The following is a 24,560-nucleotide window of genomic DNA, read 5'->3' on the forward strand; positions in this document are numbered from 1 at the left end:
GTTCTTCCAGACAGGCAAGTATGGGCACACTCCTTAAATAATCAAATATATTGTATTGCAGGATTAATTAGCTGTCTCTATCTATCTATTTGCAAAAAGGCCAAATACCATCTCTAGTTGCTCTGTTTGCCAGCTAATTTTCTCCTGCCTCCACTTGCTTGTGTTTTCAAAGGATCTGAATTTTCACTGTTCCTTCAAACTTTCCAGATATACCCTCTTTGTCCTGACTTGCAGGTGTGCATAAAAATTTGCCCTAGGCATTCTCTTTGTGCTTTTTCAGTAGTTTATCCGAAGTAAATATTGCTTATAGAGAAATAGTGTCTGCTCTTCTTAAGTCTTCCTGAATTAAGCAGCATTGCTCTTTTGCCTTATTAGATTTTTCCTGCTCACTTCCCCCACTGTCATGTTCTTCTCTGACTTGATGAGCTTCATTCTTTGAGAGGACTCACCTTCCGGCTTCCATCAGTTGATCTGTAGGTCATGATGTAATTCTCAATCTCCCCCACTGGAGGCATCCAGGACAGAAGGGCGCTCCGTCGGGTGACTTCGCTTGCAGTCAGATTTGTCGGAGGGTCCAAAACTGCAAGGGTAGATGGGCACCCAGGGAAGTGCAATTTCACGCACACTCATAAAACCTCCTCACTCTGATATAAGCAGCTCCCCAACTCAATTACCTGGGATCCACACTCACAACTCTGTGCTATAGCCAAAAGTTCATCCTAAGTAGGCAGACCAGACCACCCATCCCCAGCCTGGAACAAAGCTCTGCAAACACTCTAAATGTGCTCCTCTGCCTGCACTCTCTCTGAAGAGTAATGGCTCTGCAACCTGCTTCTGTTAAGCTTCTTGGAATCTAAATGGATTCAAATGCTCCTCTGCATTTTGGCTCTAGGCAAGAAAAAGACCTGATTTGGGGATCTTCTCTTCTTAGGAAATCAAAGAAAAAGATGGATGGATATTGAAAAAAAAAATCCTATGAAAATGATGGTTTGTACTTGTTGTAATTTTAATTCAGTTCCTGTGCCAAGCCCAAACCATACTATTTGGGTGTCCTTTTGGTACACTGTAACATCTACAGCCACATGTACATAACAAGCTCTGATGGCTCAGCCTTTCTGGCTTCTTTTCCTTGGATGGATAAATGACTAAAGGCATGTAACAGTTGGGAGTGGAAGAAGTTATTTTACATACGAGTTGTAAAGTTGGTGCTGATGGTCTGGCTGGTGAAAGGCCCATTGGTAGCATACATGGTGACTGTGTAGGTAGTACTGGGGAGAAGGTTGGTCAGCTGGTACTCCTGGTTGACTCCATCCACAAGAATTGTTTCTCCTGCAACTGAAAGGCAGAGAAGATGAGTTAGGCTGTTTTGTCTGTTTCTCTGAAATTTGTTGAAGGATATCATCTTATGAGCAAAAGCAATTACATTGTTGATGCTCATGCTGCTCCCTGATGTACCATGGTGTATCAACAATGTAATTGTTTGGCAGCTTAGCTGTGGTCATGGTGTTTGGTCTGAAGCATGGTCTTGTTTTTCGTTTCTAATGGAATTAAGCTGCAGTAAAGTCCCTGGCAAATCTCACAGGTAGCTGGCACAGACAAACACGAAGATTTCTGTATACCTCTGTAGTGGGTGAGGACAATGATGTAGTTCTCCACATCGGACAGCGGTGGGTTCCACTGCAGCAGGGCCTCGGTGGGGGTGATATTCGTGGCAGTGACACCCAAGGGGGCATCCATGGCTGCACAGGAAAGAGAGATTCGGCAAATCAGAGGTGTGAAGAGCATCTGGGCTCTGAATTACGAACTCCAGGTTGTCTTCTGATCTAGCCCTGGTTCATGCTGGTCAGGCACAGGTATAATAATGGAGAGTTACTTCTGGCCTTTCTGAATATCAAAAGTGTCAGCATTTTGCACTGGTCTGTTATCTGGGCTGGGTTTTTCCAGGGTTTTCCTGGCATGCAGCCTGTTATTTTAGCATATTTTTAGGATCTAAAGAGCCTTTCACTGAGGATGTTGACAATAGTCTGGGGATAGGAGAGTTTTAATTCTCGCAGATGTTTACTTCTCTGTGTCAGGGATCTGACACAGCCTTCTTATGGACATTTAATGGAGCTGTGACTGCAAAGACACCCAACCGTTTGGTCTGGGTGTCCTTCACGCCTCACAGATGGTGCCAATGTGATTGTGCAGCTTCCAGGACCGGTCAGGGAATGGACATGGTTTGTCATATTGTTGTCAACCTCCTTCCCACCTGTGTGTGCAGTGAGGGAGACCAGCTCGCTCTCCTCGCGACCCCGCACGCTCTTCATGGTGATCTCGTACTTGGTAGCGGGCTGCAGGCGGAGCAGGGTGTACTCGGTGGCATCTCTGGGGATTGCGGTGGTGTCTGTTCTCCCTGTGGGAGCAGAGGAAGAGGTTTGGGATCATGGCACTGCTTGCCTTGTCCCTTCCTGGGTCTGCAGGGAATGCTCAGTAGGGGAGGGCAAAGCCAGGCATCCCTTGGAGCCTGGTGCTAGGTGGACAAAGTGAAGTTTTGCACCTGCAGGCACCACTGTGTAGGGATGCCAGGGGGCTCCCTCTGGGTAGGGAGACTTGGTGCCTTGTTTCCAGATGGGGATGGAGGCAGCCAGGAGGGGTCCGTAGCAGTATAGTGCAGAGGACATGCAAGAACTGGCTAGGCTGTTACCTTCGGAGGCCTGGTACGATAATCTGTAGTGATCAAAAGTGGCAATGGGAGGGCTCCAGTAGACAATCATGGAGTCCTGGGTCACATTTCCTACCCTGAGGTCCTTTGGAGCGTCGATCCCTGGACAAGACGGAGGAGGACACAAAGTTGTTAGAGGCAGATATTCCTGTCAGACTTCCTTTACTAGTGCAGAAAGCTGCCATTGGCTTAGAACTTGGGCAGCCAACACCACATAAGGTCCATTCCAGTTTCAGTGGCCAGGGCTGCAGGACTAGCACAGCTGTATGAGGTAGCTTGGACTGCCTGTGAGATGATATTAGTGCTGATGGTGGCTAAGGCCATTGATGTAGCTGCCCCCTGCTTCCCCACTTGGCTCGGGTTCTAGCCCTGATGGTAGCCCTGCTGTGTGTGGTTGTGATTTCTGTAGCTAAGCATGGGAGATGATTCCGGTTTTAAGGGGATTTTTGAAACATAAGCTAAATAACAAATATGTCTTTTGGCTGAGGTGGGGTTTCAGGGATTATGGGGAGATAAAATACTTAATCCACTGGCATTATTTTAGATTCTGTTGCCATGACAAAGAAGAGCCAAAGACAAAAGTGAGATGAAATGGTATATGTGCTCAGCATCTAGGGAAGCCTGAAGCAGGAGATGTGGTCATGAAGCTTACAAAATAGGATTTCAACCTACAGTAAATCCCACAAAATGTTTCCTAAGTATAACTGCTTCTGCATGAAAACAAATTGCCTCGTCAACTCCAGCTTAGGCTGCTGGCTTCAATAAAAACGTCCCCCTTAAGCCCCTCTTTGAATCGAGCTGAGGAGCCCTCAGCCTTGTGTGCGGGTGGTGCGTTACCTGTAGTTATAGAGCCCACGATGGGCTCTGAGCTAATTGTGCCATGCACGGCCACCAGTGACACTTGGTACTCAGTGGCTGGCCGCAGCCCCGTCAGGCTGGCGTGTCTCCTGGTGCCGTCCAGTGTGAGCTGCTGGGCCTCTTCCTTGTCCTGTGGGCTATACTGTAGGATGAGCCGGTCGGCTGGTGGTGATGGGTCGCTCCAGGTGATGTTCACGCTGGAGGACGTCACGTGAGAGAAGTGCAGCTGTGTGATGGGCCGGACTCCTGAAAGCCAGAGAGGGGGAGATGCAAACCTGCTACTGTGAGGTGGTTACAACTGGGAATATGTGTCCATCCAAGGATCATATTGATCAACAGTTCAGACGTAGCAGTGTCAGAACATCGCTGTCTGCAAGATGATCATCTGCAGATCCTGGCCCCTGAATCACACTTAGTATGATCAAACTACAGTATCCTGTCTCTAGTTCAGAAAATACCCAACAGATGTAGCAAAACACCAGTTCTGGGCTCGTCTTGGTCCAAAACTGTGTTGAGATCAAGAGGCATAACTGGCACTCAGCTCTGCTAACAAACTCCCTCCCCGGTGCTGTATGATGGATGATGGGACTCTGTGTAGGACTTTCATGCAGAGAAGCTTGTTAAGACCTCTCAAGGCTTGTTTTCTCCTTGTTACATGCAAATAGGACACCCTGACTACAGAGGACAGTGCAGGTTGGTGATTCCCTCCTCCCCTGCCTCTTCCTTATGGGAGCCACCCACAAAGCAGGTGTGTTGAATGCTGATAGTAAGAGTTATGAGAACCTGCTGGGCCCCTAGGTTGTCCCACTTCTGAGGTCAATGGACCTGCTCTCATGTGGATGAACTGCCACCTTACCATTGTTCTCGTCCCTTTTGCTATCCCACCAGTTGCTGTGCTAGAGATGTATCCGCCTGGCAGAGGCACCAGCGTGGTGGACCATGCCATGCTTGGCCCTGGATCAGTTTGCCCTTCTGTACCTGTGAATGCATCCACAGTGGATTCCAGGCTCTGCTGGCGTCCCCGCTCGGCTATGATCGAGATGGTGTACTCTGTCCCGGGCTCCAGGTCTGAGAGAGTGAGCTGTGACCTGTCTCGGGGCACCGTCACTTCGGAGGCCATCCCCGAGGCTGGAGTGAAGGTGATGCGGTAGTGGTCGATGGGCCCACTGGCCTTTGTCCAGGCCAGGGAGATGGATGTCTCTGTGGAGGCTGTCACCAGGAGGTCCCGAGGGCTGTCGAGCTCTATGGGGAAGGCAGGTAAGGGTTGGGTGGAAGAGTCTGGCAGTTTGGGAGCTAGGTGGTGCAAACACATGTACCTAAGCACAAGCCATACTGAGTGGATGACCAACACTTTGTGGGAAGGGTGGTAAGGACAGCCAGTATCTTGCCATGAAGGAGCTATGCTCCAAGTGCTACATTTGGCATGCTTGGTGGGAGGAGGGATTTGCTCTGAGTGATATTGGCTCGTGATTTGCCATAGTGCAGAAAACTTACCTGTCCTGGCATTCATGGTGGCTGGCACACTCTGCTGGTTGTCCATGATGGCTGATATCCCAATGCCGTACTCAGTCCCTGGCACCAGATCTACCAGGAAGCACAAGAGAGACACAGAGAGAGCAGTGAGAGCAGTGCACAGCGTGCTGCTGCTAGGCTCTGAGCTCCCCACTCCCCCTTTGTTAGCAAGCATGTTGTGATAGCTCTGTCTAGTCATCACTGAGCAGCTCAAGAGATGCTCGAAAGAGCATTAGGCAATGTTTTCAGAGACGGCTTGAAAGCAACAGTTTCAGTGCCCAGGGGACCTACGTGCTAGCTGCCAGAAACAGCCCCTGCCACTGAGATGAGAAAGGGCTTTGCAGAAGGTTTTGGAGGAGTGGGTGGATGATTGATCTCTAAAAAATGCACGGACTACCATAAGCAGAAAGCCCTGGAGTAGGAGCACATGTGCAAACACTTCTTTCATTTTGGCTATAGGGCCAAAACATTTTGGCATCCTTCTGCTCCGATTTGGGGTTGTGTTTCCAGGTGCACATTGCCGCCACTGCCAAGACTCTGCTAAGGCAGTGAAATTGCCAGTAGAAGAGATGAGTTGTGTTCCTAGTGGCTGGGAAGTCTCTGTGCAGGTTGTGTCTTTCGAGAGGAAAGTGCCGGCTCTTTTTTAAAAGCCCTGTGTATACCTCTAGCCAGGGAAATTGGATAATTCTGACAGAAAAAAAAAAAAGTTGTTGCTGAGATCTACTATAACTGCCTGCATTGAGGCAGAAATTGTGTCTGTGAGTGAGAGCAAGCTGAGATAGGAATGATGAAGAAACTATATTGGTTTCCAAAGTAATTCAACATCAAATATTGTCACGGGGTTGGCTTCTTAAAAAAATTATGCGGGGTAAATGAAATGCACATTAATTAATAACGGCACAGTCTTCCTGGGAGCTGAATCAAACATGTTCTTTGTGGTTGACATACTCTGCAATTCCTGTCTCAAGGGAGATGGAAATGTAACTAATCTAGCTAATTTCCTGAGCACCTATTGCTGATCATTTTTCTCTTAGCAGAGTATCTCCTGGGTTTGCCTGTCACTTCTGTTTGGCTCCTGATGACTTTATTTCTCTCCTGCCTGCACATTATTGATCTTTCCTATTGGCCAGAAAAAGCTACAAAAACCCACTGGCAGAGCAAAGCTCGTCTGCACGTAGACGTCCCTGCCGTAACACGGGAGCCTCACCCTAATGCTGCCCCTTCCTGCTGCCTTGTGTGGTGCACGAAAAGCCCAAGTGCCTGTTGCATGAGATTTTCTCTTGTTGGCTGCTGCTGGAAGGATAACAGGGTTTTTTCCTATTGCAGAAAAAAAGGGAGCATGGTAGTTGGGCAGGGGATCACCTGCAGAAAAGCTCCACGCCAGCAAATCTGTGCTTCCTGCTCTGCCTTCACCCTCGAGGCAGCATCACCCTGCAAGCCCAACAGCAATTTTAAGACTGCGTGCCAGGCTCGTGTCTGTGCAAGAAGCAGGTTGCCGGCTTCCCCTCAAAGGCCTCTGCAAAACAAGCACTGAAAATAAATCCCCCTCTGAGGTGGAACATCCACAGAGATGGAGTTAGGGACAAGTTCCACGCTTCTCTGCAGAGTATTTGGGAATTAGCACGCTCTGGCTCCGGACACCACCTGCACCTTCCCTGTGAAGGGATGATGAGGGCAAGGGATGCCTTCATCTGCTGCTCTGTCCCTCTTGCCAAAGTGCCTGGTGGTAGTGCAGGCCAAGAGGAGAGCTTGGAGCAGGGATTGGCCCCTGGGCACCTCGGCAGGTGCTTTGAAAAAAAGGCTGGTGGTTTCACAGACTTTGTCCTTTGCTCCTACCCTCTAAATAATAAAAGTCTGCTGAAAAGGGGGAAAGTCGTCTGAGAGAAGGGAATTGGTTCAGTGGGGGAGAAAAAAAATGAACAGGAAGATGCAAAATGACATCTCTTCTCCCCTAGATGTTTTGGGTAGGGAAAGATTGCTGGTATTTTTAATGTGCCTTCTCTGATTTCAAGAGAGATTTATGGGGTAAACTAAGGTTTGCTTCCTCTTTAAACCCAGAATTCTTCTTGGCTCTGCTCGATGCCTTTCTTGGCGAGGCAAAATCAGCAAATGGAGCCAGCAAAAGGCGTCAGCACTTGCTTTTGGCCTGTGGGTGCTGGAGATGGTGGTCTGCACCACTGGGTCACATAAATGGTGACAGTCTCCCAGGAGAGGGCCAGGTGGGAACGGGGGTGCTGAGAGAGAGACCATTGGAGTGCCCAGGGGCTTGTGGACCCCCAGTGCAATGGCTATGCCGGCTTCTGGGTGGGATTTTGAGCACTGTGAGTGTGGGCCAGGAGAGCTGACCACAGGGTGAGGAGTCCCCAGGCAGGGTCTGCCGGACAGGGCTGACTGAGGGCAGCTGCTGTAGTTCGGCTTACAAAACTCCAGCCCTGCTTTTGCATCTCCGCCGAGTGAGGGGAGATTTGCATCCTAGGAGAGGTGCCTCGGAGCTCAGCACCAGCTCCCAGGTACCCGACCGAGCTGCCTGTGTCTGCTGCCATCCTTCCGGGGCTTCCCTTCGTCCCATGTCTGGGATGCAATGAGTTGTGGGTGGCCTCTAGACACCAGTCTCAGAGGATGAGTTGTGCTACCGCTGCTTTCCACCTCTGTGCTGGCTGGCTGCTGCGGAACTGCTAAACAGCTGCTAGTGCCAGCGGCAGGAAAACAGCGGCCTTCAAGTGAAATGTAAGTGATTTTTCTTTTAGCTGGATGGTATTTCTCTGCTGTAACTAGAATTGTGTTTGTTTACTGTACAGTACCCTGGGAGCAAGCAGCAGTGCACTTTGATGATGATGATGATGATGATGGAAAACAAACACTGTATAAAAATCAGTTACAGCAACTGATTAAACCTCTGTGTCTCTGGAGTTGAGGCATGTAATGGAAGAGCAGCTAAATACCGAAGGGAATAGAGTCATTACAGAGAGCACTAAAGGACAGCACTATCTATGATCATGTTGTTAACAAGGTCCAGGGAGATTTTGCTTAACACTGTCTAAGACTGGCAGCGGCAGGAAAGTGTCTGGAGCACGGCGTGTAATTCCAGCCTCTGCAGTGCCTAAATGTCACTGATAACTATCACTGTCCATCACGGGCAGCTTTTTGTTTTATAATCTTCACTCAGACTTGTTTTTGTAGATCCGTATGACCGATGCATGGGGAAATTCCCAACCAATCCAGTGGTTGGACCCTTTCTGGGCTGGGAAGGTGCCAGGAGAGCAAAGAGAAATGCCGCTGTGTCACATTGAAAATGTGGTGGCGCGCACTGCAGAACTAGGTGAGTGCAAAGCTCAATTACTGCCTTTTTTTTTTTTTCATGTTTGTGAACCATTTCGTAGCCCCAGATGCCACTGAAAGTGCAGGTCTGGCATGCAAATAGTTATAGGTGGGGAAAAAAAATAGTGTTGTTTTTCATGGTGTTTCTGAAAAGGGTGTTTGCAACTTTCCTGCCCATGCTCCGAGTGGCATCCATGTGCTACCCTGAATGATGCAACGCCTACGAGACCTACAAAAAAAATGTGATCCCTGATTCAAACAGCATAGAATGCCAGATTTAGCAAAGGGTAATGAACTTGGGGATCCCAGCTTCCTCATGCTCAGTAGGTTTTGGGGCTCTTTCCCATTAAAGTGACTCTCGGATTTCTTCTGTGCTTAGATAGACAGTGCTTTGGGATGTGCAACAGCCAGCTACCTGGTCAAGTCTGTCTGGACCACAAAAATGCTACTTTCCTGAGGGGTAAGGAAAGAGAGGAAAGTAATATTGTTTGAGAGCCACCTAAACCACTTTCATTGCCCCATTTCTCCCTTTGCTTCCTGGCAACTCTAGCTGGGATGCCCTGCACACTTGGTGGGACCCATGGGAGATCCAGTGCAGGGCTTCTGCCACCCAAATCTGCCCTGCACAGGAGGAGGGAGCCTACCTGCGAGGGTGGCTCTGGTCGTCGGACCACTGTCGCGGGGCACCAGTACTTCGTGGTACTGCTCCCCGGCCAGGGTGCTGTAGACCACGCGGTAGCTGTGCACCTCGGCCTCGCTGTTGTCCCAGGCGAGCTCAAGGCTGGCTGCTGTCCGGGCTCCCACGCGCACGTTCTTGGGGGCATCGATTTCTGCGCAACACAAGGGACAGAGGCAGCGGCTCAGCAGGGCTCGGTGCAACACCGAGGCAGTCACAGCGCCGCTCTGTGAGTTACCTCCTATAAATAACAGCATGTTATTTATAGAAGAAATTTGTTATTCCAATTTGCAGCAGGGGAAACTGAGGCACTATGTGTCAGAGGGTGGAAAAAAGCTCTGTATCAGTAAAGCACTGAATAGAGCTGCTGTGAATTTTGATGGGATATCTTGGAAGACCTTGAGCTTCTTTATGGACTCATTCACGTTCAGACATTGCTCTGACTGATGCTGTGCTGTGTGCCTGAGCACTGCTAAGGCTGTGTACCATATCTGCTCAGATTTGCACAATGCATCTCTCCTGCAGGCTGCATGTCTGTAGGCATCACTACAAGACAGGATCTGGCTGTTGTTGAATGCTAGGAGGCAGGAGTAATTACTGTTCTTTACTGGATCAGGATTTTACAGAAGGATTTTTTATGTTGTCTCTTAGAAATAAAGCAAGGAAGGCCAACTCAGCAAATCAATTGCAGCGAAATTCTCATAATAAATATATATCTATATAGAGATATATATATACACACACAATTCATGCACTACAGTTATTGTAATGGGAGCCGAGTATCCACGAGTAATATACATGACAGGTAATTTATATACCATAAAATAGTACTGAAATATGCTCTCTACCTCCTCCTTTATGGCATGGTAAATTAAACCTGGTAGCTATCTGCAGGCTCAACATTAATTAAAGTTTTACTGACCAGTTAGAGTGTTCATATCAGATATAAAATAAGGTAACCACATTTTTAACTGTGTTGCTTTCAGGCGCTTAGCTGCAGATTTCTCAGGCAAAGCACCTGCCTCATCTCTGACAGGAGGGACCATCTTTTTAAAATCAGGCCTCTCGTGCCTAAAGGGCTCTGATTTTTCTCAAAGAACCACATTTTTCACAGTTTAGGTGCATTTGAAAATTGCCTGCTTATCTACAGGTGTCTTCTGGCGTCTGTTTTTTAAAGCATGGCCTTGGGCTCCAGGCTGGAGAGAGGTTTGAGGGATTTTGAAGCTGGTGGGAGGATGGGCTGGACGTGCTGCTGGCTGGGACTTTGCACCCATGAGAACCTGCAGGCAGCTGGATGCTGTGATAGGAGGTGGGCAAGGTGGGACTCACCTACTGACTGACACCTCAATTCAGGTATTTGATCCGGTCACCTAAACACTGGCATCTGGAGTAGTCTGAGATGCCCAGGGCAATGTGAAAGATCTCCACGGGGCACAGGGCATAGAGGGGAATGGAGCTGAGCAAGTAGTGGGTGATGGACAGAGAACGCTTCAGCTGACAAGCTGGCAGTATCCTGTTTCAGTGTGAGCTGGATCTCTCACTTCCTCTATTGACTTGCTTTGTTATGGTGTCTGAGACGCCTTAATTTGGACCTGAATCTTAACTTGGTCGTTATCCTTGTGCTACTACGTCCTTCTGTTGTATCAGATGAAACTTCAGCTCATTTGCGTTGCGGGGAGGGGGAAAGGATCTTGCCATAGTGCAGGCAGTCTGGCACAACCTTGGTTTGGATCCAGCTGTGCAAATGCACACCCTCATTAAAGGCCAGCCCATCTGCAGCCGGCAGCAGCGCGTGCCTCCCCTTGCAAGGTGTGTTCCTGCAGCGGCGATGCCTGCGGAGTGCCACTGGCTCCGCTCCACGAGGTCGCTAAAGGTGCAGTCCAACCTCCACCATGGACATCCCAGCCTGTGCTGCAGTGTTTATGCTCTGCAGAGCGGGGATGAGTTTTTAATCCTCACAAACAGATTGTAATTAGAATAGGCAAACAAATGCTTGCAGACAGAAGCACTAGCTGGGGTTGAACCTTTTAAGTTTTGATAATTGCTGCTGTACTGCAGGCAAAATGTACAGGCAACTATTGCCAGGTCTGCTAGGGAGGAATAATCCTTAGCCTGAGCCATATATACCCTGGAGATGTGCAGAGCAGAGCTCACAAAGTGAGTCACTGTGCAGTGAACCTATTTCAAGAGATGTCACAAGACAGAATCTCATGGAGGCTGGGGATGTGTGCTCGATAGCAAAGCCGGGTGGGTGTCAGTGCATCATAGTCCCCACACCTGGGTTTGGTCAGGCTCCAGAGAGCCAGCTGGGGGGGTTTCCTGCTCCCTTCTCAGGGGGATGAAAGGTATTTAGATGCTGAGTTCAAAAACTAGCAAATCGGTCCACGTGCGGCTACCTGTGGTGAAGTGGGTGAGGGCGGCGTCACTCTCATTGGTGCCTCGCAGGCCGCTGACAGCCACCTCATAGCGGGAGCCCGGGCGCAGGGCCTGCAGGGAGTACTGGCTCAGCGGGGGCTGCAGGCGGAAGGTGGTCTTCCCTCCCTCCCCGTTCACCAGCCCGTACTTCAGCAGGATGGTGTCCACCTTGGCGCGCGGCGGCGTCCACTCCACGAAGGCCACAGTGTCAGAGACGTCCCGCACCAGGATCTGGGTTGGACCATCAATCACTGGAGAGGAGACGTACAGGCAGCGGTCAGGAAGGGGGACATGGAGAGAGCAGCAGCAGCACCCTAATGTCACAGAGATGATCAGCTGGGCCTTGCCAAGGTGCCCATGGGATTGGCTCCTGTTGAGCTTCCCAGATTTTTAATCCAACATCATGGCTATTCTCTGAGCGCTCTTTGCTTTATCTGCCTCTCTTTTTGAGCTGTGGACACCAGATCAGGACCCAGAAGCTCTCCCATCAGTACCTGCTACAGCTATATTGCAACTTATCTCTTTGTCTTAAGCTGTTCATCAGCAGGAAGTCCTCTCTGGCTTTTGCAGGCAGAATCTCCCAGACAAAACCTCTACATCTGACTGTGGTCCATGTTCTTTGTTTCTAGATGAATACTCATGGTTTGGGGTGTGTTAAAATACACACAGTTTTTGCATGCCCAGCTCTTCAAGCCGTTCAAACTGTTCTTTACTGATGATTCCCTTCCACTTGACTTACTCTTTTGCTAGCCTTTCTATCATTGGCAAAATGTATGACAATGATTTTATGTCTTTTGAAAGGCATTGACAATGTGTTAAAAACTGTGGGGCCGAGAACTGATTCAAGTGATCAAGAAATCAGGTGCATCTCTAGAAGTGTTCCTGCTCTGCTGCCAATTCCTGGTTTGTATTTTAGCTTCAAGATCCAGGAGCTAGCCAGCTCTTAATAATGTGACAGTTTTTGAGGTATTAGTGTGGAGAAGAGAGGAGAAAATGGCAACTCCTTCTGTGGCTCTTTAGAATGAGCAGGAAATGACAATACTTTAAATGTTGACCAAATCTCTTGAAAAAAAGGGATTTTAGTTGAAGTGTTCATGCTGGGCATTGCCTGAGAGATGCTTTTTCTCTTTTTATTTCTTCACTTCTTGCTTCTTGGCCTCAGACTTCCATGAGACTATTATAATCTTCTAGCTTTTTTTAGAGAAGTACAATCTTTCCTGGCATCTCCTAAAACTAAAGGTCTGAAAAACGTGGGTTCAGAGTTAGTCAAGTAATGCTTTGAGACCAATGGCACCTCCAACCTTAACTGTTTTAGCAACTGAAAGGAGGAAAATACTTGGCTATTGCTCATGTAACATGTATATTAACATGCACAACCTGCTGGGCAGACAGTTTTATGACTTACATTCTGGTCAGTTTTCCACATTTCCATTGTATGGTGGTTTCTTGCACTTGTGACAGCTTATATGATGCCAAGGTAAGGAAAAAAAACCCACACTGGTCTTGTAATTCAGGTTATTCTGAATGCAAGTACAGCTCATACATTATATATAATAAAAATGTCATTTCATAATAAATATGTGCTGTATCTCAGGGTGGGAAGATCCCAGGGGAAAACTGCCTGGCTAGGCAAGAGAGAGGTTTAGGAAATAAGTGTGGGGTAATTTGGAGCAGTAGATGTGAGATGTGGGAAAGAAACTGCAATGGAAAACTAAGGAGTACTGGAAACGATCATATTTGGGGAGCAAAGTGATGGGATAGGAGCCTGAAGTCCAGCACAGCCAGCTCCAGGTCCCCCTTTAATCTTCAATTCCCCCATCACTGAGATGGTGCTCACAAGTTGTTGGGAAGTTGCATGGCATGAAATCACTCCTTCCCTGCTTGATCCCACCACCCAGCACAAGATGTTGAGAGAAAAGAAGAATGCTAGGGGCAAACCTATAGCAAATAGGATAGTGCTGGATGCCTTCTGGAGTGAAGAGCTAGGATCCTGCCTGACTACCTGCACTTCTTTACAAAGGTAAATCACTGAGCTTGAATTATTAGAACTCTTCTATTTTTTTCCCTTCTTTTCAGGAAAGGGAAAGGAAGATTTTGCTTGACCAGGAGATGTCTCTGTTAAGCCACATGGGGCTAAGCACAGAGGCAAAGCAGTAGGATAGGAATGTGTCAAGGAAACAAAAATCCGCACGGAGCTGCCAAGGGTTGTGGCGGGTGGCTAAACCCTCCCCTTTGCTCTGTTATGCTCTCGGCAGGCTCAGAGACAGACCCTGCCTCTAGTAAGCTTCAAATTAGCAGCCTGAAGAGAACACCACTTCGTTATAACCTTCCAGGAGCTATTTAAATGCTGTTTGCATTTGTAGCAGCTTGGGTAGAGGTAGCTGTCTGCCTGACTGCCGAGTCAGATTGCAGCAGTTCTGGCATGGAGAGCCTCTTCTGCATGGTGGCTATGTGTTGTGCCAATCCCCAGATTTCCTCCAGCAAGGAAAGGACCCAGTTCCTGGGCCCTTGCTGAATTTCATCTTGTCAATGGGGTGGACAAGTGACCAGCCAAATAAATGATTTAGGAGGGGAGACGATGCTATTTCTGGCTATGTGTCCCACTGCCTGATTTGACTGATTTGGTGGGAGTAGGGGGCATTTAGCAACACAAATGCAGGTGGGAATTTTAATCTCTCTGTTATTTAATTAGGCAGTATTTCTATAGAGATGTTTCTTGGGCATGTCCACACACTGAAATGTGCCTCCGGTAAGATTTATGTTAGAAAAAGAATTTATTTATATATCTAATAATAGCTGACCACTACCTTCAATCACAACCCCATTAACCTCGTCATGGTTTCCTCTGTGCCAGGAGGAATTTGAGAGGGAGTGTGACAAAATACTACATGAAAAAGCTGTTGCTGAGATGCACCTCTGGCATTCAGGCTGTTTGGCTAAGCCTGCACAATTCAGGCTGTTTGACTGAAGGAAACCATCTTTTCATGATGCTCTAACTACCTGGTGTTGGCAGATTTTGTGGCCCCAGCTTAGCTGGCTAGCGGGTTTTGTGCTTGGAACTGAGTTCAGTGTAGGAGGTCTGTGATTTCTGGGATTATTATGTGCTTGTATAGAGCACTGTTGGCTTTCCTGACCATGGCATGGTCAGGAAGATCACTTCTGGGGCTATTTGCAACAATCTAGTAAATGTAGGATTGCCAATTACTGCTAGTAGAGAGGGCACATAGGGAGGTGATCAAAACAATCATTTCAAGCCTTCAGAGAACCCTAAACCAGTGTCCTTTTCAGGAATTAAAAAAAAAAATCTCTGCTTAAGACAAGTTTCACTAGTTTTACCCCTGCTGGAGTAATGCCAGACGTGAGTGTTTCTTCTGCAATCGGGGGAAGTAACCAGGCTCTTATTTCGGGAAGCTGGGCACATGAGAGGCGGGCTCACTCACAGGTGGAGACGCTGTCAGACGCAGGGGGGCTCCTCGCTTGCTCCTTGAGGGCCACCACAGTGACCGTGTACTCCTCACCCGGCTTCAGGCCCGTCTGGTTGAAGGTGGTGACGCTGCTGGGGAGCTGCGCAATCACGCCGCCTTCGTTGTTCTGCCAGGGACAAACGAGTGACGGCGATTAGCAACACTGAACAGACGTGCAAGAGCAGGAGAGGGTGGTGAGGCACTGCTGGCATTCACACGTGGGGACCCAACAGGGTTCAGGAGCACCCTCTTATGGGGAAGGGCCCAACTCCAGTGCCTGCCACTTCCCACCTGGGCTCATGGACTTGCACAAATCTGGCACCCACGAAGCAGCAAGCGTCCAAGTTTTTGGTCTGAGAAATCCTTCCCCATCCCCTGTTTTTTTCCCCCCCTGTGCAGTATTTTGCCGTCTGTGTGTACGTTGCCAGCTAATTGCCTCTAGAAGAGACAAGGTGATAAAATTGGAGCCTGGGCTAGATTCCCTTTGCCTCTGCAGCTGCTATTCTGGTGCCAGCAGCCTCCTGCAGTTTGTATATGATATAAAACTGTAAGGTCTTCATTTTGGCATGCACTGCTTTTTAAGTATCTTTATTAAATTCATTATACTTTATATTTTTGCTCTGAAAAATGTAAGTCTTTAAGCAATTGCAAATGTCAGCTTTTCTGCCAATGTTTGGACATTGGATCTTTTCTCTCTGCTGTGTTCTCTAATAATATACTAAACAAATCTTTGCACATAGCTTTCAATTCATATTCATCTCTGTTCTCATTTAAATAGGAAATCTTCCATTTTACCCCTAAATTGCCATTTTACCCTCCCTAATTTTCTATCCTATATCTTTCACTGCTTCGTCTTTTCACCCTGAGCTCTACGATTGCACAAAGCCATTCTCTGTACCACAAAGCTCTGTGTTGTTGGATTTTTTGTTCTGCCTTTCCCCTGTTTTTTCCAGCTGCCCACTCTTTCACTACCTTTTGCTTTTATTAGGGGTGGGGTAATGAAAAGAAGTGGGTCAGTTTGATGTCTGCCCAGGACAGCTTTGCTTCCAGGGGAGTGAAAAGACAGCACCCTCTGTCTTATTTTAGCAGGAAAGCTGGCGTGATATAAGACAATTTCAGCAGCGGGTTGTGGCTGTCCAAAAGGGATTAAGCCTTGCAATGCAGGAACAAGCACTTCATTGACCGATACCAACACACTTAAAACACCTCACGAGCTACATCAATTTGTTCCTCCTGAAATCCTGCACCCCAGAAAACCTATCCTTTTGCACTTGATTTCCTTGTTTTAATGCTGAAGTGCTTCAGTTAGTTTGACAGCTTTAAGAGGACCTTTGCCCATCATTTAAAGTTCAGACAAATTTGGCCTGAAAAAAGTGTTTTGAGACAGGCTGAAACGGTCAAGACAAAGGAAAAGGACAGCTATTATGAAGCCAAAGGTGTGGGAAGAAGGTGCTTGTATTTTTATTTTGCTTTTCTTGTGGGGGACCTGGTCCCTGGGATCCTTACAGTCAAGTCCATGCAGCTGCTGGAGAGTGGAGATTGGCTTTAATAAAGAAATAACCCAGGAGAGAAGCTCACTTCCACCACGGTGTTCCCTTAAAATGCCTAGATAACCACTTATCTGCTTCATGGGCGCCCTGTAAAGATTAATTCATGAATATCAGTGAAACATTTTAATGATATGCTAGTTTTTGCTACTAAACTGAAAGTGCTGATGACCTTTCCATTACGTGGGCTTATTGTTTAGTATTTTATTCCTACAGTAGATAAAATTACCTCAGAGTTTATAACGGCAATGTACGAACTTCAACTTTGGAGAAAATTTTCTGTGTTGGTCGAAAATTACAGTGAGATCCTTCCAACGTTTTTGGAAAGCAAAGTGGCGAATGAGCTATTTAAAGCAATTGGGCCCTCATTTTGTAGTGTTTCTAATTGTACCTTTACAGTTAAGAGCTTTTAAAACTTTAGGGCCAGGTTCTGCCATTCCCTGCTGCCCAGAGCTGCCTTTTACTCCACTGAGAATATTGTACAAATGAAAATGGCATAATTGAGCCCTTAATCAGCATTTCTTCTACTGCTGGGGTTTGAATGCTCTTGTAAAGACGGTCCATATACAATTGAAGCTATACTTATGGATAAATGGTGTAGAAATTATGAATATAGATGAAATACTTGACGTACAATTTTTGTTATCATGCATAGAAAATACGCAGTATTTAGGGCAACATTTTCATCCTTTCATCTTTTCTGGCACAAATCCTACCTGTTCATCGCTGCAATTAAAATTCTAAGGCAGGAATTATCTGTGCGTGTGACTTGAAGGTTGTTGAAGGTTGCCATCTGCAACCTAAGGGTTTTTCAGTTAAATCTTGACTCCTTAAAGTAGCTCGATGTGCAGAAAGAAGGGGTGGGAAAGAAGAAGAGGAAGAGGAAGGGACAAGCCTTTAGGGCAGCCTGTGTTGAAGCTATTGCATTGAGGGCCACCAGTGCTGTCAGTGTTACCTTGGGGATGAAGCTGATTTCCCAGCCATCAAAGGGGAAGGAGAAGGGCTCCCACTGCACCTCAGCAGTTGTCTCGGTGATGGTCTTGAACTTCAGCCCCTGTGGCGTGGCAAGGTCTGGAAGGGAGCACCGGGGTGGTGAGCAATGAGGCTGTGGCTTCCCAGTCCCCTCTCCCTGTTCCTGGCCCGGCTGTCCTGGGATTCCCCCACTTCAATGAACCCTTGGGTTTGCTTTTAGGGAATATATCACTCAGGAAGGCAGCACGGCAGCAACCTGCTCCACAGCACTCGGCCATCCCACCTGAATGGAGCAGATGATGGGTTTGCAAGCATTTGAGGTGGCTGGATGCTCTCTCCATGCCCTCCCTATGTCTTTATTTCAGAGCATCCTGTTCATATGTCACCATTGCAGCTTGATATTCCCATTTTCCCTCCTCATAATGCTTGTCGATATCCCCCCTCTCCAAATGTTGTGGGGAGCCAGCTCGTAATGGGGAAGGGAACTAGCCACGTCAATAATACGCCAAAACACCACAGCATTTTCTATGAGGGTCTTACTGGCCACTGGTGTACTTACGGGTTGTCACCTTGGCAGTGGCAGGGGCACCGCGGACGTTGCCAACAATGGCGTAGATGCTGAGGTTGTAGGTAACACCAGGCTCCAGTGATCGAATGGTCACTGCTCTCCAGTCACCGGGCACCCGCTGCTCCAGCCGGCCGCCCCCAGGTCCCGCTGGCTCATAGGAGACCGCGAACTCTGCCGCTGCCGCTGGGCCATCCCACACCAGCTCCACACTGTCATCGCCCACACCAGCCACACGCAGGTTTTCTGGTGGTGCCACTGGCAGGGAAGGACAGAGGAGTGAGCGGAACAATGTTGAATGCAAAATGGCCACCACTGCAAAGGGAGGGGATGTGAAATGGTGGCCACGCATGCCAGGCCCCTACCTGTGGAGCAGTCAGGTGCTGCGTAGCCGTCCTCGCAGGCACAGAGTCCCTGGAGGCAGGCGCCACGGCCGCTGCAGGAGTTGGGGCAATGGGGCCAGCTGCAGTCATCGCCGGCAAAGCCCTCCTCGCAGAGGCAGGTGCCGTTGGCACACTGGCCCCGACCAGAGCAGTCACGAGGGCACTGGGGCTGCCCGCAGTCATCTCCGCCAAAGCCCTCCTCGCAGAGGCAGGCACCGTCCACGCAGAGGCCTCGGTCACTGCAGTCGGCAGGGCAACGGCGCTCGGAGCAGTCATCGCCGCCATAGCCGCCGTCACAGATGCACTGGCCCTCGACGCAGGCACCGCGGTGTGAGCAGCCCCCAGGGCAGCGGGGCTCCGAGCAGTTGCTGCCCACCCAGCCCTCATCGCAGACGCAGCCACACGCTGCCAGGCTGAAGTTGCCGTGCCCGCTGCAGGGCGGCAGGAAATCCAGCTGCCCTGAGACCACGCAGAGCCGCCCATCAGAGCCCGCTCTCCCTCCCCATCCAACGCATCCAAAAACACCACTGGGGAAAGGCTAGGAGAAACCCCGTGAGCAGAAGTGAAGAGCTCCCTGGTTCAGCTCTTCACTAGGGAAAAATCCTTCCCTATGCCAACTTCTCCGCCCCCAGCCACAATTTTCACAGGCTCCTATTGAACCCTCCCCATCTTCTGATGGTTTCCTTCTGCAGGTGGGGACATGCAGTGCTTCTCGCCCAAAGACCATACCAGCACCGGAAGGTGTCTCCTCCCTCACCTCCACCCCACACCACAGAGCAGCCTAATGAAGGTGGGGTTGAAACCTGAGGCAGCCATGTGGCCAAAATTGATCAACGCCTGTGTTCTGTCTTGCAGCCTGGCACTGCGAGCAAAGGGAAGGGGAGCCTGGCTACCCTCAGCCTGACATGGCCAATGCATCTCTGTTTTGCTAAGAAGACTAACACCAACTTAAGGCTTAAGGCTTGCTTGGCTTAAGGCTTGCTTGGCTTAAGGCTTGCACCAACAATGCTAACTCTCCCTCGCTAATTTTTACTGCTTTTCTCCTTCATACACTTAAAGACCCAAGGCCACGGTTTCATTGTGGCACCTTCTGCTGTGGTATGGGCCCCGTAAGGTGCTCTCCAGGTATGCCTGGATCATACACTCCTGTAAAATGGGTGGGCCACAAAGGCCTTTTTGGATTATGTTGTAGGCTATTTCCCATATTGACTGCAAATCGTGGGAATGGCAATGTGATTTTGTTCAGATCTCAGCCTCTAGTTAAGTTATCAAAAGAGAAAAATGGAAGCTGGAATATAGAAGCTTTCTCTGGGGAAATGTTTCAGGCTGCAGGGTAGGGTTCCTGATCTTATTTGCAGTGCAGAGAAATGAAAGCTACTTCAGGAAAATGTATGAAATTACTCCAGATTTACTTCAGTGTGCATCTGCAATTGGAGGGGAGGCTCCACTGAGTGATAAATGTTTAATGGAACCATCTACATATGTTGCAAATAACCCAAATAGGACTATCAGAGCTTCAAATGAGCTCCTCTAAAACGTTTTCCCTGCTGCATTTCCTACTTGATTTTACTTTTTTACTTCCAGTTTTATGGTACAGCAAAGGCATAGTTGGGGGTTTTCCATTTTAGTTCTACTTAATGCAGCTGATAACCACATCAGGCAGAGGCAACGGTTAAGTTCATTACTTGGATTGTATTGACCTCCATCTGCTGCACAGTCGTCACTCTGAACCACTCCTGAGCGCGTAGGTTCCCATTTGTTCCCACCCCAACCCTTGCTCTAACTCTCCGACCCCTGACACTGTTGATCTGAGTCATGTCATTTTTATTTTAACATGTCATTAACAGAGGAGTCTGCCTGAAGGCCACTGGAAAAATCACACTAATAGCTGCAAAACTTAAAAAAATGCACTGAGCCTTGGGTAGTAAAGGTTTGCTTTTGATTTTTCCTTCACCCTGTTGTTGTTTTGTGCCTGAAGAGCAGTTTCCCTACTGGGCAAAAGGCACTGCATGCCTGGCCTTGTTCAGCTCAAGGAACTTACTCGACTGTTCCTCCCTGAAAAGAGCCCACCACCGTTTCGTTACAACATCCACTCCTGCCAGGACCCTGGAAGGGGCTGGGTTGACTGAGAGGACAAGTAGATAACGCTGTGTGGAACATCGCTCTTATGAAGATCTCTGAGATGTACAGAAAATCATCTGTGTGCTAGCTCCCACACTATTGAAATTCAGTCTGTAAACCAAACCTTTCATAACCCATCTCATTATAACAACAGACTATTTCCCTGGCTCTGAAGAACAGCCTTGTAGAAAAGAGGAACTGAACTGTGTCTTTTGAAAGAGTAACTGTAATGGAGGACTCACAGAAATCTTCATAAAGCTTACCTATTATTATTCAGTTGAAGTATCCTGTTGATAGTTTTGTGCCTGCATTATAGGTTTTGTTTATGTCTTTCATGGCAACAGAAGTTATTCCCTGTATTTATTTTTTTTAGCTCCGATTTTCAGATCTATTCACTCTTCCTACAGAGAAGATGAAGAAGTTGTTTATTGCTGCCTCCTGCAGTGCTACCTTCAGCTCAGGGAAACCTTAGGAAATAGGAGATGCCTCTCTCCTCCCTGTCCTGTGAGAAGTTATGGATCTCTAATCAGGATTGGTAAGGAATAGAGGGGTCAGGGAGATCATCTGCTGCGCCCCACCAGCCTGGGTGCTTGAGCTACCGAATCCCTCTCCTGGGAGCTTTCCTGCCTCAGAGGATCAAAGCTAGGCTTCTTTCTAATGAAGTCAGGCCTTCCTAATGGAGTGGCCTGAGCAAAGGTGGCCATGGCACCATGGGTAAACATGATGGCTACCAGGTGCTATCACTAGCCTGTGTTCATTCCTCCTTTCTTTTGCTTGAGCCCTTAGTCCCCACCAAGATCTAACAGGATCACATTACTACCTGTGGCTGCATTTTCTTGGCAGCAATTGGAGTTGCATTGGTCCCGGAGAATGGAGACCTCCCTCTCCAGCATCTCAATTCTGCTCAGCAGATCCTGCATGGACGGGAAGGAGGTGGAGCACTTGCAGGCCTGCTTGGGGAAGTTTATCCTGTGGGTGAAGGTGACCTGGCTCTCGCTGTCTGAGGTCTCTGCATACTCCGCCATCCTGTCGTCTTCTGAACTCACCTCCTCTGCCGAAGACTTGAATATTGAGGAACAGCAGCTGTCCAGGGGGACGTTGATGTTGTAGATGTGGTGAAAGACCATGGGCTGCTCTTTGATGGCTGGGCTGCAGTTGGCAACATTGCCTTCCTCATCCATCACTGGCCTCTTGGTTGCCTCTGTTGTCACTTCTAGTCGGCACTCAAAAGGCTTGAGAATGGCGCCTAGCAGTAACAAGTTGAAGGTGATGAGCACATTTCTCAGGACTGGGTTTTCCTTGTCAGTCCCCATTTTCTTGGTAAAAAGCCTTCTAAGCCAGTCTTGGTCAGCCAAGGAGGATCTGAGAACAAAGAAGATAAAGTGTATGTGTGATGTTAGCCTTGAAACACTGGGGCTACACTCACATTAGACAGGGCTAGATTGGGGCTAGATGTCCAGAGACATATTCAGGGCAGACTTGACCTGGTCTTGCTGTCTTAGGTGTCAGGGAAGAGGCTAAATCAACCCTGAGCTGAGCCCACAGATGCCCAGAGAACAGAGTGGCTTTCTGGACACTAACAGCTTGGCCCTTTGCGTCCTAACCCAAGGACCCTCATCTAGGAGATTAATTGAAAAACATCTTGCAGCACATCAGGCCAGCTCAGTTCCCCTGGTCCCAGCTGTTGGAACAACAGTCCTGTCTCCCCAGCAACTAGATTAGTTATCCCTGTGGGCATGGGTTCCTTTATAGTTGCCATTGGGCTTTTAACTGCACTGGCAGGTGGGTCAATATCTATGGGATGTACCTGCACAGGCCCTAACTTCTAACCTGCATCTTGAGAGGATTCAGCTCTCAAACAGTGAAGCAGACTGATTCTTTCTGTTAGTACTTTTTTGAAGAAAAATGGGTCATTTGGTAATTAGATAGCATCAAGTACCTGTTTTTTGAGCAGAAACACTCCTTGTGGGATCTGCTTTCAGTGCAATAACAGTACAGTGCGTGAGGGTAAGATAGGTTAATGCATGGGTGATGATGACACATCCTCATGCTCTCCTTAGGCTATCTCAGACAGCATTTCCATGCCCCAGAAACGAAGTGCTGGGTTGCTAAGCTTCCTTCAGTAGCTATAGGAACAGCAACTTCAATGTTAAACACCATTAAATTATACCATGCAGTCTTAAGCTTGTTTAGGTTTATGCTCTGAGCAGACAAATCTCTCTTGCTAAAGTGGTTTTGCCTCCTGCCTGCACTCTGGATTATGGGTTAAAGTTGTCCTGAATTGGAACAAAACAACTTTTCATTTTGTTATCGATTTGGAGCCTCCAGGTGGTAATCCAGACTCTGAGGGCCACGTTTATCTCCAGTCTAAAATCACCGGTGTCAGTACAGTTCTACTAGAGATGGATTTGGCCCCATTACTCTTGTTGGACTATTGTGTGCTGACCGATAGTTAACACCAACCAGCTCGCTATGAAGAATTTCCACCTTATCTATCAGAGAGGATAAAGCTGATAGACAGGTGAGGTTGTGTCTGTGAGCCCGAGGACTTTCATTATTTGCAGCACAGCAGAGACAGAATGAGATTGAATAGCTCGCCTGCCGCTTACCAGTGCCCAATCAGTTTGCCCTGTATTTGCTTGGCATTGGATGGTTAAGTTGTAGTTGAAGCGGGATTGCTGGGGCACGACTACTCAGAGGCTAGGCAAGAGCTGCAGGGGCCAGGGCTGCTGCCCGCACTCATAGCTGAGCACTAGCACTGCTTCGGGATAGGGACAGATAATTAAATAATTCAGGCTAGTAGCAGGAAATGTATGGCTGGATTCTCCACTGCGTGTTATTAGGGAATGTAAATTACAGTGTTTGTGGCTCTTTACCTGCACTGGGTTTGTAAGACTTGGTTTAATGAATGCCAGAGCGTGCTTCACGGTTCTTTGTTAGCCAACACAATAGAAATGCAAAGCACCTATGTATTTTTAGCACTGTCTTCTGCAAGAGCAACCAGAGTCAGTGGAATTATGGGCAATCATTTGGAGGTCAGTGCTTTCCAGTACTATGGGCAATCAAACAGAGTTTTACAGCACCGTTTTCACTAGAGTAACTCAGGTGTCTTCGTAGCCCTGAGGGAGGATCAGATCTAGACATGGGCTTCTCCAGACTGTGCTGTTCTGCCTCCCCAGCACCACCAAAGCAAAAGAAATGTTAGACACACTACATGTGTATTACATTACACATTTTAAACACATTAGACATATAAACATTAGGCATGCTTTACAGTACCAATAACAAAATGAAAAAGAATCAGAGAACTGAAGAGCTCCTACGTGCATCACCCCAAATTTTACCCAGGCTCCTCAAAGGTGTGTTTTAGGCATATGTAACCAAAGACAGGTTATGGTTGTTCCTGGATTATCTGGCTTTAATTCATGAATGGCTTTAATAACTCTGCATTTGGAGTATAAAAGGCTTCAGCATCAATACAGGCTAGAAGATTATAAGAAAGTGCATGGGACTACACAGGTTAAGAGCATAAAACCTTGAACTGGTTTCTGTTGGGTTGATCCAAAAGGATGAGTTTCCTTGAAGAACCAATATGTGTGTGGGCCAAGAGGTAAAAATTGCCACCTCTGCTGGTTACAGCTGTCATCTTCCTCTGGGACAGCTGGTTGCAGGTTCTGAAGGAGTCTTGAGAACCAGCTTTTCCTTGTCCCTATCAGAGTGTCCACGTTGTGGATTATCAAATTCCCAGCGTTTAGAGAAGATACAGCATGTTTCTCAGCTGCAGTTCACCTGCTGATTCACACTCTGGGCTGCTCTCAGATTCTGACTTTGTTTGGATGTGCCAGTGCCATAATCTTGGGAAATTGCCCCCTATTACTAATTACTCCCACTGCACTATACCTTCTCTCTGCTTCCCTGGGGAGTACATCCCCACTCATCTTTTCCCCACTGCTAAATGAAAATATTTGTTTACTGGTTTATCTCCTACAGTACTGGCACAATACTGGCACTCCAGAAAATACAGC

At 48.0% G+C, this 24,560-nt stretch overlaps 1 protein-coding gene and 1 long non-coding RNA gene across 3 annotated transcripts in view; one reads left to right on the forward strand and one right to left on the reverse strand.

The window, feature by feature from the left end:
* LOC148594670 (uncharacterized) overlaps window positions 1-24,560 on the forward strand; it is a 372,746-nt gene that overhangs the window by 34,829 nt on the left and 313,357 nt on the right. The window lies entirely within an intron of this gene.
* Window positions 1-24,560, reverse strand: part of TNR (tenascin R) — a 77,096-nt gene that overhangs the window by 8,541 nt on the left and 43,995 nt on the right. The window contains exons 2-17 of one of the 2 annotated variants that reach the window (XM_088524861.1): window positions 21,356-21,897; window positions 18,397-18,873; window positions 18,026-18,289; window positions 17,450-17,565; window positions 14,924-15,074; window positions 11,652-11,734; window positions 11,465-11,555; window positions 9,037-9,222; window positions 5,057-5,146; window positions 4,541-4,804; window positions 3,542-3,808; window positions 2,687-2,806; window positions 2,252-2,395; window positions 1,620-1,739; window positions 1,192-1,335; window positions 450-580 (exon numbers count right to left, since the gene is read on the reverse strand). In XM_088524861.1, coding sequence (XP_088380987.1) covers window positions 450-580; window positions 1,192-1,335; window positions 1,620-1,739; window positions 2,252-2,395; window positions 2,687-2,806; window positions 3,542-3,808; window positions 4,541-4,804; window positions 5,057-5,146; window positions 9,037-9,222; window positions 11,465-11,555; window positions 11,652-11,734; window positions 14,924-15,074; window positions 17,450-17,565; window positions 18,026-18,289; window positions 18,397-18,873; window positions 21,356-21,848 — 3,141 coding nt within the window. In that variant the 5' untranslated portion in view covers window positions 21,849-21,897. Of the gene's footprint in view, window positions 1-449; window positions 581-1,191; window positions 1,336-1,619; window positions 1,740-2,251; window positions 2,396-2,686; window positions 2,807-3,541; window positions 3,809-4,540; window positions 4,805-5,056; window positions 5,147-9,036; window positions 9,223-11,464; window positions 11,735-14,923; window positions 15,075-17,449; window positions 17,566-18,025; window positions 18,290-18,396; window positions 18,874-21,355; window positions 21,898-24,560 lie in introns of both variants that reach the window. The other variant, XM_088524860.1, reaches the window with a different exon arrangement.

This window comes from Tinamus guttatus, unplaced genomic scaffold (genome assembly GCF_059628265.1).
Source record: "Tinamus guttatus ecotype Peru unplaced genomic scaffold, ASM5962826v1 Tinamus_guttatus_pri_ptg000215l, whole genome shotgun sequence".
Taxonomy (NCBI): domain Eukaryota; kingdom Metazoa; phylum Chordata; class Aves; order Tinamiformes; family Tinamidae; genus Tinamus; species Tinamus guttatus.